At 40.8% G+C, this 21,401-nt stretch overlaps 1 protein-coding gene across 2 annotated transcripts in view; it reads right to left on the minus strand.

The window, feature by feature from the left end:
• fasn (fatty acid synthase) overlaps positions 1-21,401 on the minus strand; it is a 91,003-nt gene continuing 69,602 nt past the window's right edge. For both annotated transcript variants that reach the window (XM_060844952.1, XM_060844951.1), the window contains exons 35-43: positions 19,454-19,545; positions 18,254-18,405; positions 14,847-15,092; positions 12,814-13,002; positions 11,144-11,368; positions 9,186-9,406; positions 7,730-7,828; positions 3,453-3,704; positions 1-1,056 (exon numbers count right to left, since the gene is read on the minus strand). In XM_060844952.1, the coding sequence (XP_060700935.1) occupies positions 919-1,056; positions 3,453-3,704; positions 7,730-7,828; positions 9,186-9,406; positions 11,144-11,368; positions 12,814-13,002; positions 14,847-15,092; positions 18,254-18,405; positions 19,454-19,545 (1,614 nt within the window). In that variant the 3' untranslated portion in view covers positions 1-918. The remainder of the gene's footprint in view (positions 1,057-3,452; positions 3,705-7,729; positions 7,829-9,185; positions 9,407-11,143; positions 11,369-12,813; positions 13,003-14,846; positions 15,093-18,253; positions 18,406-19,453; positions 19,546-21,401) is intronic.

Below are 21,401 nucleotides of genomic sequence, written 5' to 3' on the forward strand. Positions count from 1 at the left end.
GGGGGGGGGGGGTAATGATAAGCATGAAGAGGAGGAAAAGAAACAATTTCTCCAACTCTCCGTTAATCAGCCATGAATTCTCCTCTGCGTCAGCAAAAGTTTTACAATTCTGGCTCAGTATCATTAGCTGCTTTAGTAAAAGACTTCAGCCACCATCCCCTGTCCTCAGTTTCTTTCACCTCCAAGGCCAGCAAGATCCCAATTCCTAGATTTGTTACAGCTGTCATTTGCTGCCATAGGAACAGCCCAAGGGTAAAGATGCCTATTTCTTACCCAACACAATGGACAGGCTCACTTATTGTTTCATCCAGTGGCTTCATTTGTTCTGAACAGATGAATCAAACTGATGAGAGGTTCCCAGGACTCGAATTCAGTGTCTTCTGATTTGGAGTCAGGCACTTCACATCTGAACCATTTCACATGTAACAGTTTTAATTTACCCTTTTTTGCAAACCAGACTTCATACTAAAAAATAACAGACTTGACCTTTATTTAATTCCTCACAGAAAAACACAGTTTACAGTTTGGGAGAAAAAAATTATAAACATTACTTTTGTGAAAAGAAAAAAAAACATACAGAGGAATGGATCATGCTCTTGGTAGGTTCCACATTACATTGTTCTTTTACAAGCTATTCAACTGGACAAATCAAAAACTGCAGCATCAACAACTTCTATTTCCTCATAGACAATGAACGTCTCAGAAATAGATCAGTTTTTTCTTGTTTGCCCATTTTGGTCCAGCTAGGTACCAGTTTCTCCGTTAAGCACTATATTTACTGCATTGAACTACAACAAAGCCAACATAAAATTACAGTTTTTGCAACAACATCATTGTGTGAAAAGACTTGACAGCTGTACAATCTATTGCACGCGCCAGGAAACATGGCTGATTGGTCAATATAGAAAATTTTCTAATTCAGCCCTCCCGGGCAGCAACTCGTGGTTCTGCCAAAGTGTTGTGGATGATGCTGACAACAGAATCTACCGAAGCTCCCTTTAAGAATGTCCAATGGTCTCCTTCGATTACATGAATTAAGACCATTCCATCACAAACCTGAAAGTGAAAGAAGGAGATGAAAATAATAATTCAAGACATAGAAAGACATGATGAGGTTTACTGTAATCTAAACAGCCTGACAGGAGACTGACAAGATTTGAGGCAATATATATATACACACACACACACACACACACACACACACACACACACACACACACACACACACACACACAGAGTTGGGGGGGGGTGCGAGAAGAGGAAAACAAAGAAATTCTGATTCTCCTCTGCACATGTGTATACACACACACACAGTTTGGGGGGGTGGGGGCGAAGAGGAAAACAAAAAAATTCTGATTCTCCTCTCTAGAAAGAACAGGCATGTCTAACGTCCTATTCATACTGAGAAGTCTCAGGGAGCTGGATCAGTATCAAGGACTCTCCACACGTAGATAAAGGGTGGCTTGGTGACAGGATGTCAGCCTCTATGGAGTTATTTTAACAACATTTTGCATTCATACAAAATTAGAATTTCATTTTGTATTACTGACCTAATCCAACAGTCCTTCTAATTGTACAGTAAAACATCTTGCTTAACAATTATTGCTAAGAGCTCCACCTTTTTTACATCCTCAGTTCTGGGGCACTGACAACAGATTAACTTCATCTGATATTGTGAACCCAGGTGACTTATCTCCCAAGGTAAAAGTTCTCATTTTCATTTAAATAATACACAAGATACTCTGCAGCTCAGTGCTTCTGCAGAGTCCTAACCCAAAAATATCAGCTTTGGAATGTATCTATTGAGGCACATTTGTAAAGAGATTTCACTGTAAAAGACTTAAAAATATTGGATACAGAATCAGATGACAATGTCAGTATTCAGAATTTCAGAAACAAAGGATATTGGAATAATTTGGAGATGCTGGTGTTGGACTGGGGTGTGCAAAGTTAAAAATCTCACAACACTAGGTTACGGTCCAACAGGTTTAATTGGAAGCACTAGCTTTCAGAGCAGCGCTCCTTCATCAGGTGATTGTCAATCATCTGATGGAGTGGCGCTCCGAAAGCTAGTGCTCCCAATTAAACCTATTGGACTGTAGCCTGGTGTGGTGAGATTTTTAATATTTAAATAATGTATTCTCAAAGATTTTTGATATGAGTCATGATAATGAAGTTGGCTACCTCACTGTTTTCTCCACTCAAGTGGAGAGATAAAGTACACCACAATTTATTCATGAATTTTGGGTGTTTGAGACCCCAGCCTACAAAATAATTCAGTAATCTAGGAGAACCCACTGACTGACTGCGCAAAAGGCAAATCAAGAAAGATGTGCAGGGTAGGTGGACCAGTCATGCTAAATTGCCTGCACCTATCCAGGGATGTGCAAGTTAGGTGGGTTAGCCATGGTAATTATAGGGTTATGAGGAGAGGGGGAGGGGTGGGAGGTTGGGTCTGGATTGGATGCTCTTCAGAGTATCCGTGCAGACTTGATAGACTGAATGGCTTCTTTGCACACTGTGGAGATTCTATGAAAGAAGCTATTTCATTGGCAGTTCAACCACCACCACCTTAAACACCATCCCTTCCTGGCACCCATTACTCACTGCTCTTACTGTCTAAGATACACAGCAGCAAGCATCCTATGGCAGCACGTACTACACCCACCACTTCTACTCAATGGAAGGACAAGGGTAACAGATACATTTGAATGGTACTATCTGCGAACTCTCCATCCATGTCACACTCCAACTTGGCTTGGTAATACATCACCATTCTGTCATCATTGCTGCATTAAAACCCTTGGAACTCCCTCTCTTAACAGTAGCTTGGAAATACTTTCACTACACACAGATGACAGCCATTCAAACTGACAGTTCAGCATCACCTTCTCAAAGGCAACTAAAGATGGGCATTAAAATGTTAATCTTGCTAACATCGTCATATAATGTAAATGATTTTTTGTTTAAATCCTACAGGAGATTCTATGGTAAAGGGAATGATATCGCTGTGTCTATCTGCATATTCCATGGGAAAGCCTTGAATCAATGTATTTGGAGGAATAAGTAAGTTGATAGACAAGTGAGTTCGATTTTGCATTTCTCACCCTGCCAACAAGTCAAAATGTACAAAATGCCTCTGAAACCATAAGTTTATCCAGTATTTCATTTTAAAAACCAAGTATTTCCCAGGATGTGGCCTTTGCTGGCCAGGCTTTTTTTTTTTATTAGTCATCCCTAACTGTCCTCAAGAAAGGTGACAGTCAGTTGCCTGCTTGAATTGGTGCAGTCCACTTTGTGAGAGAATATTCACCATGTTGTTAATAGTGGAGCTCCAGGACTTAAAACGATTAGATTTTCAGTCTTTTTTTTTAAAAATTCCAAGCCCATAGAAAAAGCAATTCAACTGGAATGAGGAATGAATATCATATTTCCATAGAACAACAGCTCACCTCAGAGAGTTGGTAATCTCCACCCATACCCTCTTGAAGTTCATGAGTGGTCTTTGCTCGCAACAACGTGATGTTTCCACCGAATTTAGAAGCAGGGACATACTCGTCTGCTGCTTTGAGTTTGTAGTAGAAAGCAGTAGCAGCAAAACTAAGTGTGTTACGGTTAATGCTTTTATGGCTTGTGGTGATCATATCAACAACTGCATTGACTCTCGCTTGCAAGTTCTCCAGTGGTAGCAACTTTTCAAAGAGCTGTAAAAAGGAACAGTGCAAAGTTAATCATTTCCAATCTAAGAGTTTCAGACCAGTGTGCAGAAATATGATTCAGGGGCAGCACGGTGGCACAGTGGTTAGCAGTGCTGCCTCACAGTGCCACAGACCTGGGTTCAATTCCCACCTCGGGCAACTGTCTGTGTGGAGTTTGCACGTTCTCCCTGTGTCTGCGTGGGTTTCCTCCGGGTGCTCCTGTTTCCTCCCACAGTCCAAAGATGGTGCAGGTCAGGTGAATTGGCCATGCTAAATTGCCCACACCTTCAGGTGAAGGGGTAAATGAAGGGGAATGGGTCTGGGTGGATTGCTCTTCGGAAGGTCGGTGCGGACTTGTTAGGCCAAAAGGCCCGTTCCCACACTAAGTAATCTAATCTAAAAAAACTACTGTCACTCAAAATATTTTCACATTTCAGTCAGTTTAAGGCAAGGTGCTAACATGGATAGAGGCTTGCCTGTCTGGCAGAAAGCAGAGTGTGGGAATAAAAGGGTCCTTCTCAGGTTGGCAGTCGGTGATAAGTGGTGTTCTGCAAGGCTCAGTGTTGGGACCACAAATTCTCACTTTATACATTAACGATTTAGATGAAGGAACGGAGGGTGCTCTGGCTACATTTGCTGATGGTACAAAGATAGGGTAGAGAGACAGATACATTGAGGAGACAGGGAGCCTGCAGAAGGGATTGCACAGATTAAGAGAGTGGGCAAAGAAGTGGCAGAGGAAGTACAAAATGGGAAAGAGTGAGGTCATGCATCTTGGTAGGAAGAATAGAGGCATGGACTAGTTTCTAAATGGGGAGAGAATTCAGAAGTCTGAAGTGCAAAGAGACTTGGGAGTTCTAGTCCAGGATTCTCTCAAGGTAAACTTGCAGGTTGAGTCAGTAGTTAGGAAGGCAAATGCAATGATTAAATTTATTTCAAGAGGACTTGAATATAAAAGCAGGTATGTGCTTCGGAGGCTGTATAAGGCTCTGGTCAGACCACATTCAGAGTATTGTGCGCAGTTTTGGGCCCCATATCTCAGGAAGGATGTACTGACCCTGGAGCATGTTCAGAGGAAATTCACGAGAATGGTCCCAGGAATGAACAGGTTAACATATGACGAATGTTTGAGGACTATACTCGATGGAGTTTAGAAGATGAGAGGGCATATAACTGAACCTTACAGAATATTGAATGGTCTGGACAGAGTGGATGTTGGGAAGATGTTTCCATTGATAGGAGAAACTAGGACCAGTGGGCATAGCCTCAGGGTAAGGGGCAAACCTTTTGGAATGGAGATAAGGAGACACTTCTTCAGCCACAGGGTGGTGAATCTATGGAATTCACTGCCACAGAAGGCTGTGGAAGCCAGGTCATTGAGTATATTTAAGACAGAGATAGATAGGTAGGTTCTTGATTGTAAAGGGGATCAAGGGTTATGGGGAGAAAGCGGGAGAATGGGGTTGAGAAACTTATCAGCCATGATTGAATAATGGAGCAGACATGCTGGGCTGAATGGCCTAATTTCTGCTCCTGGGTCTTATAGGACATAGAACAGTAAAATACAGGCCCTTCAGTCCATGATGTTGTGCTGAGCATTTATCTTAATCTAAGATCAATCTAACCTACACACGCCTCAATTTACTGCCATCCATGTGCTTGTCCAGCAGTCACTTAAATGTCCCTAATGTCTCTGACTGTACTACCAACGCTGGCAGTGCATTTCACTCACCCATCAGTCTCTGCATAAACAGCCTACCTGACATCTCCCCAATACCATCCTCCAATCACCTTAAAAATTATGACCCCTTGTGACAGCCATTTGTGCCCTGGGGAAAAGTCTCTGGCTATCTACTCACTCTCTGGCTCTCATTACCTTATATACCTCCATCAAGTCAGCTCTCTTCCTTCTTCTCTACAGTGTGAAGAGCCCAAGATCACTCAACTCTCTTTATAAGACAAGCCTCCAATTCAGGCAGCATCCTGGTAAATCTCCTTGCACCCTCTCTGAAGCATCTACATCCTTCCTACAATGAGACAACCAGAACTGGACACAATATTCCAAATGTGGTCTAACCAGGGTTTTATAGAGCTGCAGCAAAACCTCACAGCTCTTCAACTCAATCCCCCTATTAAGGAAAACCAAAACACAAGACACCTTAACAACTCTATTCACTTTGGTGGCAACTTTGAGGGATCTATGTACATGAACCCGAAGATCCCGCTATTCCTCCACACTGCCAAGAATTCTGTCTTTAACCCTGTACTCAGCATTCAAATTCGACCTTTCAAAATGAATCACTTCACAGTCTTCCAGGTTGAACTCCATCTGCTAATTCTCAGGCCAGCTCTGCATCCTATTATTAATGTCTTGTTGTGGTCTGCAACAGCCCTCCTATCTACACCACCACCAACCTTTGTGTTATTGGCAAACTTACTAACCCACTCTTCCATTCCTTCATCCAAGTCATTTATAAATAACGACAAAGAACAGAGGCACAAGAACAGATCCCTGTGGGACACCACTGGTCACTGACCACCAGGCAAAATATTTTCCATCCACTACCATTTGCTGTCTTTTATCGGCCAGCCAATTCTGTATCCAGACATGCATATTTCCCTGTATCCCATACCTCCTAACTTTCTGAATGAGCCTACCATGGGGAACCTGATCAAATGCCTTACTGAAATCCATATACACCATATCCACTGCTCGACTTTCATCAATTTGTCTCATCACATCCTCAAAAGAACTCAATAAGGCTTGTGAGGCATAACCTGCCCCTCACAAAGCCATGCTGACTATCTTTAATCGAACTATGTTTTTCCAAAGAGTCATAAATCCTCTCTCTCAGAATTAGTTTCAGTACCTTGCTTACCACAGATGTAAGACTGACTGGTCTGTAATTGCCAGGGATTTCCCTATTCTCGTTCTTGAACTGAGGAACAACACTCACCTCCCTCCAATCACCCAGTACTACTCCCACAGAGAGGGAGGATGCAATGATCATTGCCAGAGGTGCAGCAACCTAATTCCTTGCTTCCTGCAGTAACCTTGGATATATTTGGTCCAGCTCTGGGGATATAGCAATCTTTATGCTTCCCAGAATTTCCAGCACATCCACTTTCCCAATATCAATCTGTTCAAGCCTATTAATCTTGTCCATGACACTCTATCAATAATGTCCCTCTCTCTAGTGACTTCTGAAGCAAAACCTCATTTAGGGCCTCCCCTACCTCTTCAGACTCCTGGCACAAGTTCCCTCCACTATCCCTGACTGGGTCTTATGGTTATATTATAGTCTTAATGTTGTATTGAATCCAGGTCCCTAACGCTGTGAGGCAGCAGTATTAACTACTGAGCCACGATGCTGCCCCCAGAAGTCAAGTGAAACAAGCAGCTAACAATATCATTTCACTTCCTAGCCAAAACATGTTGTCAAAAGAAGTTTAGAAAAAGGAAGATTTGTTTATGCTGTGAATGATTATTGACTGACTTCATAATTTCCAATTAACTTGCAGGACCCAGTTTACTGGCAAATTTAGCACAAATAGAATCTGGTTTTAACATTTTATCTTCATTTAATTTGGAATAATCACGCTCCAATTATGCTAGACATTTCTTCTAATTGCACCATGAGAGCTCCTTGCTACTTCATGACAAAACTTAACTGTCAGTCTTTATTAACGTGTTATGCTTCAAATTACCAACAAATACAACTAAGCAAGTTCTTGACAGAAGCAAAATCAAAGTACATCACATTCAGATTGAAATCATGCCCCCTCTCATTGTTTAGGAGGAAGCAAATTTTAAGAAAAATCACAGCAGCATTAACAGGGACACCACACCCTTTCAGTCACAATTGTCTGACCATACAATGGGAAGTTTATACAGACATCAAAATAAATTATGCATGTGTGGGAACAGTCAGGCGACCTTTCAATACACACTTCTCACAGTTTAAACGTTTTGTTATCATTCATCTCCTTTTCCCACAGATTGTTTTCTTTGAAATATATTCAGTTATTACCTTGTTATGTTCAGTGTTTGTGAACTGCCCAACAAATGCACACATTGCTTTGGTTTCTGCTTCAGCATCATTTCCAGTTGTAAGTTTTGCTTTGTAACTCTAGAAATCCAGGAAAAGCAAAGTATCTCATTGCTGATCATAGCAAAATAAGCAGGATTTAAAAGTAGAAAGTCTAGAGAAACTCAGTAAATCCAACAGCATCTGTTGAGAGAGACAAAGTCAGAAGTCACACAACACCAGGTTATAGTCCAACACATTCATTTGAAATATCAAGCTTACAGAGTGTCATAGAGTCATAGAGACGTACAGCACAGCAACGGAGCTGTCCCTTCATCAGGTGAAGTGAACCTAATGAAGGAGCAGCACTCAAAGCTAGAGATTTCAGATAAACCTGCTGGACTATAACCTGATGTCATGTGACTTCTGACTTTGCCCAGCCCAGTCCAACACGAGCACCTCCACATCATGTTGAGAAAAACAGAGTTAATACTTCCAGATCAATTTGATTCTTCTTCACAACTAAAAAGTGGCCTGGAAAAGTGGTATACTTCGCATACAAGTAAAATGGAAGTAGTGGAGCAGATGGAACAACTGGTAAAAGGTGAAGTGAGCATTAATAAGAGTATGAAAGAGATAGAAATGAAGAGTAGGTGTGAATGGCTGGATTACTAATAGCACCACCATTCACATCTCTCTTCATCTCTATCCTTTTCTTTGTGCTATTAATTTTGTTCAAGGGCACCTTTACCAACTGTTCCACGTGATTCTACATATCACATTCAAGCCTCTTCCTGGGTTCCAAAGAAGAGTAATTTGGGATTTAAACCTTTAACTCTGTTACTTTAACGCTACCAGACCTGCTGAGTTTCTCCAGTGTTTTCAATTTTATTTCAGATCTCCAACATCTGCAGTACTTTCTTTTCATGTTAAGATTTAGGCATAGTTTTATTAAAATAATTCTGTGGAGGGTCAAAGATAAAGCATGGTAGTTATCAATTAATGATCTTAGCCACGCAATTCATTTTAACCAATAAAATGGTTTAATACTTTCCATAATGACAACATGCAAAGCAGTCAGACTTAAGAGAAATACAGGTGATAGAGTCAGTTCCAGCCATTTTACACACCACGGCTGCTGCTCTTAAAGGATCCAATGATGAATTAAAAACTAACTACATCAAAGTCAATGGACAAGGAAGTCAGGCTGAGCATAATATATATAAATCACAACAAATTAGTAAAGGGAATTATCATAAATGCACTGCAAGGTCAATCAACGTCTTAAGGTTAGAGGTTTCAGGCTTGTGCCTTTATTAAAAGTGAAGAATGATAGATGAACAGGCACATTTTTAAGATATATAAAGCAAACGAAAGGGGTGGGGAGAGAAGCTCCACCGACCAAATGACTTGCACTCTGATTAACAGACAATGAGGTGAATCTTAGACAGTGTGATACCTGTGTGTAGGAGGCCACATATGAGTGGGAACCATCAAGTAAGATCAGGCAGTCAACAGGACGAGGCATGTTTGCCTGTGTTTGCAGCTGTGTGCAAATTTCAAAAGCTACACAGGCCCCAAAGGAGTAACCAGCAATTCTGTAGGGTCCCTCAGGCTGAACTTGTTTAATACAGCCAAGATAATAGGAAGCCAAGTTCGGAATGCTATCCAGTGGCGCAGCTACACCAAAAAAAAAGACTAGGTTAATGCAATGCAGTAATCCACAGTATTCAAGCCCAGTCTATTTCACGTTCACCTTGTCACCAAGTATGCAACTCTCTGAGCTCCCTCTATGGAATTGAGTGGGGCAATGAAAAATGATGGACAGTGGAGTTCTTGTTCACTCCATTCAAAGCAGTAATCCATTGTCATTCATGCAAGACCAGCAATTTCTGCAATTTGTTCACGTGCCAGACCAACATTTACTACCTGTCATTAATTGCTCTAAAGGTAGTGGTGGTGGGTTATCTTCTTGAAACACTATTCGCTACAGTATAGGAAGGATCTGTTTGTACTAGAGAGGGTGTGGAGGAGATTCACCAGAAATGTGATGGTGTTCCCATGAAGTTGCTGCCTTTGCTGTACAAAAGCTAGGGCTCAGGCAAGGGAAATACATCACACATGAAGCAGTGTTTGTTATACATTTGGACTTTCTGAAGGCATTTGATGAGTTACCACACATTAGAATAACACAAATCCATGGTGTTGGGGTTGTATAATAGCAGGAAATAAGGATCTAACTAAAAGTAAACAATGAGTTGGGATAAGGCGGTATTTTCCACATGATCTGCAACTAGTGGAGTGCCACAGGGATCAGTAATAAATTTTTATATAGGTTGTATACTTGAATGAGGCAAGTGAATGCACTATAGTCACTATATATAACACACAAATTGATGGAAAGACAAGTGTTCAGTCTGCAGCGAGATATAGACAGGCCCGGCGAATGGGCAAATCTTGGACGGCGGAATATAATGAGAAAATGTCATGTTATGCACTTTTGCAAGAAGAGTACAGCAGCTGAATATTATTAAAATGGAGAAAGACTGTGGAGAGCTTCAGCACTGAGATTCCAAGGCAGAGTAGGTTGGGCCTGCACTCATCGGAATTTGAAAGCTAAGAGATAAACTTATTGAAACATAAGATTCATTGGGAATTTGATGGGGTAGATACAAAAAGGTTGTGGCAGAATCTAGGACTGGGGACAAACGTCAATGCATAGGGTTGTCCATGTGAGATCACGATGAGAGAATTTTCTTCTTTTGGAGAATTGTGAATCTGTGGAATATGTTACTGCACAGGCCTGTTGAAGCTAGGTCATTAAGTATACCAAAGGCAGAGATAGGCAGCTTATAATCAGTTTAAAAAAAAATTAAGGGCTATGGGGAAAAAGACAGGATGGGTAAGTTGAAGGTTATCAAAATCAGCCATGATCTCATCAAATGATAGAGAAGACTCAATGGGCTGAATGGCCGATGTCTGCTCCTACATCTTATGGTCTTATATTCTATAGGTGATCTGGATGCAGAGGGACACTTGTTTCTCTCTGGTGTCACACACTGCAAGGGCAATTTAAATGTCAAAACCTGGTTAGCATCAATTAGTTTTTTTTAATTCAAAGAACTGGCAAAGCAACCCACAGACTAACCTGGCAGAGTATTTTAATGAAACAGAAATACTAGGTCCATGTTTACTTTTGTTGAGTTGTTCTGAGCCACATTTTTGAAGGCTAACATTTTGACCTTTTTTGTTAAAACCTTTTTTTTAATACAAACTCAGAATTCAGATGAAAGTGATCACAACAAAATAATCTAACACTACAACAACTCTAGAACATTTTTTACTGAGTTGTATTCACTGAAATGGCTCCCAAGAATTGACCAAGCTGACAGCAATGGAAAACAAATGGTCCTGTACCTTGTGTGCACTGTAGGCCATAGCAGGGAATGCTGACTTTGGATGCAAGTGCTTTGAAGGCCTCAACTGACCCCTCAATTGGGTGCACAAAGAAGAGAGGTCGTTCATTGCTCTCTACATTATTTAGCTTGGCAATGGTTGATCCTTCAGGATTGACAAGTAGAACATTAAGGTCCAAATCTTTTAACGGAGAGTCCACCGGTGACAGCGGTGTGGGTTTTGATTCTGTACAAAAGATAAGCATATATCTTATCCAGAGCAAGGAGAAAGCATTTGCACTACTTCTTAATGCCTAATTCTACTGCAACTTTTAAAAGATAAGCCTGCAAAATTAAAAGTTCACAATATTTACGTAATAGCAATGGACAATGAATATTTGATTAATATGTGAGAATAAATTTCCCAAAGAAAACTTGAGCCTATTCACATAATATTAAAATATTAGTACAATAACAAATGCTTTATCTACCTGAATATCAAGGAACATTTCATTTTTGGACACATACTTTTGTCACATGATGATTTCAGGTGTTATATAGAGGCAGAGAATATGTACACTAATCCTCCAGCTTAAAAAAAGTCTGGTGTGGATTAATCTATGATTGAGCCTTACCTGCATCTTCAAGAAAAAAAAAGATATTCAAGGGAGTGACAATGAAAGTTCATGTGAAAAAGTGCCATGATTTTTTTTTTGAGGTGCCTCAAATGCCATCAAAAAGACATGCAGCCCTTCCAGTCTCCAATTTGATTAGATTCCCTACAGTGTGGAAACAGGCCCTTCTGCCCAACAAGTCCACACTGACTCTATAAAGAGTAACCCACCCTCCTCTGACTACGCACATAACACTACGGACAATTGAGCATGGCTAATTCCCCGACCTAACTCTAGGTTTGTGCCTAACTCAAAAGAGTAGTGGCAATATGGATCACTCTCACATAAAAATTGAACTCCACAAGACTGAGATTGACAGGTTTCTGCTAGATACAGTATCAAGAGCTATGGAGAAAGGCCAGATAAATGGAGTTTTGGGAGAGATCAACCATGGTCTAACAGAATGATTGAATGAGCTCAAAAGGCAAGATGGTCTACTCTTATTCCTGTTCTTCTGATGCCCGTTGTCTGTAAAGTGCTTTAGCTTGGCCCAATTTCTTGAAAAGCACTGTTCTCAAAAATGTGAAAGGTGTATCAATACTAGCAGGTATGTTTGCAACCATGCAGAAAATACCTGAGAATCTGCATTGGCTCAGTAAGCCAGTTTCTTCCATTCAGCTGACAAGTGTGCTTTTGCTGAAGGTTGGCCTTCCATTTTAATCCTGTTTTGTTGCAGCTACTGTAACAGAACCCTGACATCTCGGGTCTTGCTAAGAATTAATTTGTGGTTACAACATCCCCTTTTATAACAATGTTCAGTCCAAGCAAGTGATCTGTGTTGACTGAATTTACATTTCCCAGTCAGGTTTGCTATTGGCTAAGTCTTTCCTCTGTTGCAAGTCTGTTGAAAATTAAGACCTGGTCGTTACAAAGCACATTTTGGCTACACCCATGCTACAAGTACAGACACATTCACAACACAGATATGTACTGTCACAGGTATGTACAGTCACAGTTTTGCCAGAACATCAAAATCAATGTTGGAACAGAGAATATTTCAATATCTTTACATTCCTACCTCCTGTACTGCCAGATTTATTCACAAGTTCACGTAATTTATTAATGGTGAGTTGTCGGATTTCTCGCATTGTCATAACAATTTCATAATCCCTCTCAAGTGTTTGTCGTACTTCCACTGCCATCAGTGAATCCAGACCAAGATCAGCAAGTGTTGTATCTGGGTTCAAACCATTGATGTCTCGTGCGCCTTTGGGGAGAGAGTGCGAGCAAGAGAGAAAGAAGAGCCTTACTCAAACAGGTGTAAATATACAATTTTTGCCAACCAATGTCGGTTTCTCAACATCAGTGGGAAGCTGATACAAATGTTGTGTGTTAATAGTAAATATCTAGTCACTTGACCAGGATTTTCAAGACAGTTTCACTATATTCTGTTCCAAATGATGACTATTATAAAAATATATTACTAAAAATCAAACTCAGACAACATAAGCTTTCTGGCACTCTGGTTCACCAGTGGTATATGCTGATTGTAGTTATGAATATCAGTCAATGTATGGCATTTAAAATTTCTTGTTAGATTCCCCTGATATCTATAAGTACAGATCAAGATAATGGCAGAATCAATTCCCAGCTGTGATCTTGACATAACTGATATTAAATAGAATCATAAATATATCCAGCATGGAAACAGGCCCTTCAGTCCAACCTGTCCAGGGTTTCTAAACCAAGCTAGTTCTATTTGTGTGCATTTGGCCCATTTTCTCTAAACCTTTCTTATCCATACAACCTGTCCAAATATCTTTCAGATTGTATCTGCTTCCACCACTACTTCTGGCAGCTCATTCCATATATGCGCCATCCTCTGCATGAAAAAGTTATCCCTTAGGTCCTGTGTAAATCTTTCCCCTTCTCACCTTAAACCTATGCCCTGGACTCCCTTATGCTGGGGAAAAGACCCTTGGGTATTCACCTTATCCACAGTCCTCATGATTTTATAAATTTCTATAAAGGTCACCCCTCAACCTCCTACGCTCCAGGGAAAGAAGTCCTAACTCAAACCTTCCAGTCTCCGTAATAGCGTTATCAATCATTTTTACACCCTTTTCAGTTTCCAGTGCTATAGAACTAAGACAGTACAACTCAGCACCATCAGTTTATAGGAAAGAAAAATGGCTGAGGCTCCTAAACACTAACAAATAGAAAATCCATATCTCAGGATACTGGATGAGGAAACAGTAAAATTTGTCAGTTATTCACCCAAAGAGCTTTACTGTATGCCTTGACAAAGCATAAAGGTTTAAACACAAATAAAACCTACACAGCAGAAATGTTCTCAGGAAACCCTATTCTAACAAGGAGTCAAAAGTAGTTAAACTTTTGCTCAACATAGAACGGGCGGCAATGGATTGACTCAACGTTATAGCTCCAGCCCGATTTTCCGAAAATCAATGGAAACAAAATTAGTCTGGATATATAGCAAACAACTACCACCTATTTTGTGCCCAGGTCAAAGTTGAACTTTACCCCCAATGGCTTTTGCTTTAAAACAAGACAATGGGAGAAAATGGGGAGACCACGATTTAAAAATTGCTTCTTCTTGAATCACACTACATTGATCTTTATAGGAAGCCATTACAAATAGTTTGTACCCTTCGATGTTTTAAATTCAAAATTCAAAAACCAATAAGAAAATGTGATGCATCTTTTAATTCAGTATTTCTGAAGTAAACTAAATCAAGATGACATGAAATCAAGTTCTCTATACTGCAACTTCTTTCAGTATTCAGATATATGAGGTATTTTTCTACATTGTATTGTTCTTATGATTGAGTTCTACAGGTACCTTCCTTCAATACTTGAGAAACCAGTTTAGTCAGCTGCATTGTTGTGTAAGCAAACCACAACACATGGATTTGCAAAGGTGTGAATATTTTAGGATTATAAAAGTCTTAAAAATTAACCATGTAATATCAGAACAGCAGCAGCAGGTCCTATATTATTGTATAATGTTCACTGTTACAGGGATGAGCAACGTGGGATGTGCATGCATGCAAAGCATTCTACAATAGGATTTATATCCAAAAAGCTTACCAAGTATGTGGGCCACAGCCTCAATAAGGTCCCGTTGACCACTGCCATCAGCCTTTACAACTACTGCCTTCTGTGCGAGGACAAAACTGCACATAACGGGATGAGACTGGTTCAGGAACTGGTCCAGAACTTCTAAGCAGGAGCTGATCTTCTGAGGCAAAGTTCCACCGATTACAGTCTCATTATCACCCATAGTTTCCAAGATGACACCCACGTCGCCAATGGCACCCCACTGTATGGCTAGGCCTGTGGCACAAATCACAGATATTCTTTATAAGTTAAAGGAAATGCTCAAAATATCTTTAGAGATTTAACCTTTTGTTCATTTATGCTTTTCAATTGGCTCATTGGTGTTCCTATAAAAGGAACTTCCAGTTGTAAGTACCACAAAAGTGTTTTTAGTTAAATGGCTGAAACGCCTTTAAGTTTACAGCTTATTTCCCTTCGTTCCTAACCTCTTAGCTCAAGTTGTGTCAATCCCAGAAAAGCTTGCCTCTCAATTCACAGCATCTTCTTATTTAGGAGTTCAGCATTGTCTTATGGATTACACAAAGGGGCGTGCATATTTGTTGCTGATTTATTGACATAATGATACTTATTGACATGCCCCTATAAAGTCAAGGATGGCTACTGCGTTTCATTTTTAAGCATGAATAATGGATTCAGGGTATGACATTTTCCTTCAATATAGGGGTGGATCTGATATGGTTGACTATATTATACAGAAGACGGTGAGTAATGAAGTGTCCTGAAGCCACACTCTGTCCCTGGCTCATTCCGGGATATGCTTCCTTAGTTATTTCTGCCCTTTGTCCAATTCTATTACCCCAGTTATGAACAGCTGTACAACAGAAAAAGTAGTGAAGAAATTCAATCGTAAGGCCTTCCATTGGCAACAGGAGAAAAGGGCAATTAGGTAACTACGCCCTCACTCTAATTAAATGTATACATATTAAATTGGTTGATATCTTGCTCTTCAATGGAAACTTTCGTTAAAATCCAACAGAAAACTGCCATTTTCAAGAACAAAAGAATAAATAAAAATCACTAAAAATTGATTTTTAAAACAGCCAGAATTTGTTTCCAAGGGGGTGAGGGTAGTGTGAGAGTGGGAGGCAAGATTGTATATTCTTAACCACTAAGATTGAAGTCTGAGAAAGGATTAGTGGAAACAACGCAGGAAGAATTAAAGTCATATTGGGGGAAAAAAAAAGAGAAGCAAAAGGGAAAGAATGAGCAGATTGGGAGAGTCAGATGTATGGCATGGAAACAGACCCTTCAGTCCAACTCGTTCATGCTGACCAGATATCCTAAAGCAACCCAGTCCCATTTGCCAGCACTTGGTCCATATTGTTTGGTTCTGTTCGCCAAGCTGAGAATTTGTGTTTCAGACATTTTGTCCCCTGTCTAGGTGACATCCTCAGTGCTCGGGACCCTCCTGTGAAGCGCATCTGTGATGTTTCCTCCAGCATTTATAGGGATTTGTATCTGCCGCTTCCGGTTGTCAGTTCCAACTGTCCGCTGCAGTGGCCGGTATATTGGGTCCAGGTCAATATGCTTGTTGATTGCATCAGTGGATGAGTGCCATACCTCTAGGAATTCCCTGGCTGTTCTCGGTTTGGCTTACCCTATAATAGTAGTGTTGTCCCAGTTGAACTCATGTTGCTTGTCATCCGAGTGTGTGGCTACTAAGGATAGCTGGTCGTGTTGTTTCATGGCTAGTTGGTGTTCATGGATGCGGATCGTTAGCTGTCTTCCTGTTTATCCTATGTAGTGTTTTGTGCAATCCTTGCATGGGATTTTGTACACTACATTGGTTTGGCTCATGCTGGGTATCGGGTCCTTCATCCTGGTGAGTTGTTGTCTGAGAGTGGCTGTTGGTTTGTGTGCTGTTATGAGTCTTAGTCCGATTCACTAGAGAGGAAGAAAAGGACAACCTACTCCCATTCCTAGACGTGATGGTACAGAGAACACCGAATGGAGAATTCAGCACAAAGGTATACAGGAAAGCCACACACAGACAAAATCCTAAACTACGAAAGCAACCACCCCAACAGACACAAAAGAAGTTGCATCAAGACACTGTTCAAAAGGGCCACAACACACTGCAGTACACAAGAACTGCAAAAAGAGGAAGACGAACACCTATACAATGTATTCGCCAAAAACGAATTCCCGTGCAATTTCATCAACAGATGCCTAAGGGAAAGACAACAGAATGAGGACATGCCACAACCCAAAGGACTAGCCACACTACCATACATCAAAAACATTTCTGAACTGACAGCCAGACTACTACGACCACTAGGACTCATAACAGCACACAAACCAACAGCCACTCAGACAATAACTCACCAGGATGAAGGACTCGATACCCAGCATGAGCAAAACCAACGTAGTGTATAAAATCCCATGCAAGGAATGCACAAAACACTACATAGGATAAACAGGAAGACAGCTAATGATCCGCATCCATGAACACCAACTAGCCACGAAACAACACGACCAGCTATCCTTAGTAGCCACACACTCTGATGACAAGCAACATGAGTTTGACTGGGACAACACTACTATTATAGGACAAGCCAGAGAACAGCCAGAGAAATCCTAGAGGCATGGTAGTCATCCACTGATTGAATCAATAAGCACATCGACCTGGACCCAATATACTGGCCACTGCAGCGGACAGTTGGAACTGACAACTGGAAGCGGCAGATACAAATCACTACAAATGCTGGAGGAAACATCACAGAAGCGCTTCACAGGAGACTCACAAGCATGGAGGATGTCACCTAGACAGGTGACAAAACGTCTGCAACACAAATTCCCAGCTCGGCGAACAGAACCACAACAATGAGCACCCGAGCTACAAATCTTCTCCCAAACTTGGTCCATATCCCTCAAAACCCTTCCTATCCATATACCCATCCAGATGTTACAAAATGTTGTAATAGTAAAAATCTTGTACAATTTTAAATTCGAAATATCCACTAACAATTTACATCTATAAGAGTGATGCTCTAGATTTTGATTTTCCTTTCGTGGGCCTGACAGATTAACAATTTTGACAGGTAATACAACAGGAAATGTAGCAACCTCATTGAACTCATGGGGAGGCTGAGGCATGGCTTTTTTTTAAAACAACTTGAGGCCAATGGCATACCAGCACAAATTACCCTGCAACGTGTACAACTCACAACTTACTTCTCGCCACAAGCTGAAGAGTAAGAACAACATAATGGTGAGTGTTGGTGAACTCAGTCCTGCCTTCGCTGCAGATTCCAGGCTAATAAATTAACTACGTGATATGTATTCATTTTAAAACAAATATCTTCAGTTTCTTTCAGGTTCAGGAAAATTCTTGAGGGAGAAGTTGGACAAATCTGCTCCAAACATTTAGCACATACCTGCCAGGCCATCGCGACATCTCTGCTCACAGATACGTTCCATGGCAGAATTTGCAAATCCATAGTTGCTCTGTCCAGCAACACCATAGCCGCAACTCACAGAAGAGAAGACGACAAAATAATCAAGTGCCGTGCACTTCTCCCTACTGACCCTAAAAGAAGAAAAATTGTAACAAAACCTTATTGACTGCATGAAATTTGCATGAAAATTAGGCATGGTCAAGCACTAACAATTATACAGAAACAAGTCAAACTTATCGTATACTTAAATCATAGAATATAATTTCCAGAAAAGTTTCCTGATGAAACCACGTGTATATTGGCATGATTTGACTTTTCGGAGGACTTCCAAGTCATTAACATATAGTGTTATGGAATACAACTATTACAGTCTCCCTGCGACTACTAATTTGCATATTCCACTTTTTATTATGATGATACCTTAAATTAAAGATGTTACTGTTTGTAGCTTGAAAAGGATGCTGTGACAAATTCTGTAAAGGCAATGAAATGTGAAATTTGCATCCCCAGTATTCGGAGAGCATACCTCTGATGAGAGCGTGCGGAACTAAACCATACGATCATAGAATCCCTACAGTGTGGAAGCAGGTCATTTGAACCATCAAATCTATACTAACCCTCCAAAGATCATCCCACCAGACCCTATTTCCATAACTCTGCATTTCCCATGGCCAATCCACCTAACCTGCACATCTTTGGACTGTGGGAGGAAACTAGAGCACCTGAAGGAAACCCACGCAGACAGGGGGAAGTGTGTGCAAACTCCACAGACAGTCGCCCAATAGTGGAATCGAACCCAGGTCCCTGGCGCTGTGGAACAGCACTGCAACCCCATGCCTTAAAATGTAGCATGATTGGTAAAAGCTGCCTCTACCATTTAAGGAGAAAAATGAAATATGGTTTGAATTCTATTCTTATGGTTCATAAGGCTGTAAAATCATCAAAGAACCAATAACTATCAAGTCATATTAATTCCACCAACAAATAAAATGGGTGAAGGAGTGATCTGGTTCACATGACCTTCACTGACCAGGTTGATGAGGTGAAGGTGACTTGTAGTGGGTGAGTTAATAAAATATTCAGAAAGATCACAAGCTTATTTACAACACAGAGATTAGGTGAATTTAAAAATTAAAGTCTTCTATCATCACAAAGTGTTTTCCAAAGATCTTTTCTTGCCTGTCCAGGTGAATTGTGCCATCATACTTGGGCTGATTAACATCCTTGAAGAGATTAGGAGTCAAATTCTCCAACATGCCATCTTTTAAGACCTGTGAGAAAAAAACCCAAATCAAATTCCAGGAAGTTTCAAGGAATGGAATAAACAAGGCAATGTATTAACATGTGCACAACCTCATCACCATCAAACCTTCAACAATTTAAGTCAAATTTAATGCAAGCAGGAGAAATTGCAGGGAACGTAGATCATTTCAGATTTCCTCTCCCTACCACTCCATGATTGGGATCTGTATCCATATAGGGAAGCCATGTTCCATACTGGGAGCAGTTAGATTTTAATATTTTAAAACTAGCTTGTTTTTATTTATGTGGGGGTTGAGGACTAGGTCAGCATTTAATGGCCATCCCTAATTGCCCTGGAAAAGGTGCTAGTGAACTGCCTTCTTGAACGCTGCAGTCTTTGGAATGTAAGGTCACCTTGGAAGAGAGTTCTAGGACTATTAACTCAGTGACGCTGGAGGAAGTGATATTTTTCCAGGTCAGGATGGTCTGAGATTTGGAGGAGAACTTGCAGTTGGTAGTGCTCTCATGTATCTGCTGCCCTTGCCCTTCTAGGTAGGAGAGATCTTGGCTTTGAAAGTTGCTGTCAGTGGAGCCTTGTTGAATTACTTGAAGATGGAACACACTGCTGCTGCTGAGTGTGGAGGTGCAGGGAGTGCATGTTAATGCTGTCAGATGTGGTGCCAATCAAGCGGGCTGCTTTGTCCTGGATGGTGCCAAGTTTCTTACATGTTGTTGCAGCTACACATCCAGGCAAATGGGAAGTCTGAGTAAATTAATTGCCATAGAATTTCTAGTCCATCAGCTGTTCTTGTAGCTGCAATATTTACATAGCTATTCCAGCTCAATTTCTAGTCAATGACATCGCCCAGGATGTTGATGGTGAGGGGATTCAGCAATGATATTAACTGTTAATGGAGAAAGTGAGGTCTGCAGATGCTGGAGATCAGAGCTGAAAATGTGTTGCTGAAAAAGCGCAGCAGGTCAGGCAGCATCCAAGGAACAGGAAATTCGACGTTTCGGGCATGAGCCCTTCATCATTCCTGATGAAGGGCTTCTGCCTGAAACGTCGAATTTCCTGTTCCTTGGATGCTGCCTGACCTGCTGCGCTTTTCCAGCAACACGTTTACAGCTATTAACTGTTAATGGTTAAGAGTTCGATTCTCTTTTGTTGAAGATGGTCTACTACTGATCATTTGTGTGGCACAAATGGTACTTGCCACTTAGCAGCCTACGCCTGGATGTCCAAGTCTTTCTAATACGGACACACATTACTTTAGTATCTGAGGTGTCCAGCAATCATCAGTGAACATCCTCATTTCTGACGTTATAACAGCAAAGAATGAGTCAGTGATTAAGCAACTGAAGATGGTTGGGCATAGGAACTCCTGCAGCTGAAATGTCTGACCTCCAATAACCACAACTATCTTCCTACATGCTATGTAGGACTCCAACGAGCAGGGAGAGCTTCCCTATGATTCATACTGCCTCCAACTTTGCTAGGTCTCTTTGAAGCTTCGTGATCAAAGATGGCCTTGATGACTATTTCCTCTGGAGTTCAGCTCTTTTGTACATGTTTGAACCAAAATTGTAATGAGGTCAGAAGCTGATAGTTTTGATTTTTAAACCACGAAAGGTCTTGAGAAGGTAGTAAATACAACCATTCAGCTTTCTAGGCCATTTCATGGCCAGTGAGAGGCAATCACATTGCTGAGGGTCTGGAGTGACATACAAGTCAGAACAAGTAAAAATGGCAGATTTAATTAATATTCAATTCTCAAGCTGCTTTGAACTGTACAGCTGGATTAGTAGTCCCAATATGTAACTACTATGCCAGTCTGCTGCTGAAAAAGCAAGGAAATGATTACCTCAAGTCATGGAATGAGAT

Source organism: Hemiscyllium ocellatum, chromosome 25 (assembly GCF_020745735.1).
Source record: "Hemiscyllium ocellatum isolate sHemOce1 chromosome 25, sHemOce1.pat.X.cur, whole genome shotgun sequence".
Lineage (NCBI taxonomy): Eukaryota > Metazoa > Chordata > Chondrichthyes > Orectolobiformes > Hemiscylliidae > Hemiscyllium > Hemiscyllium ocellatum.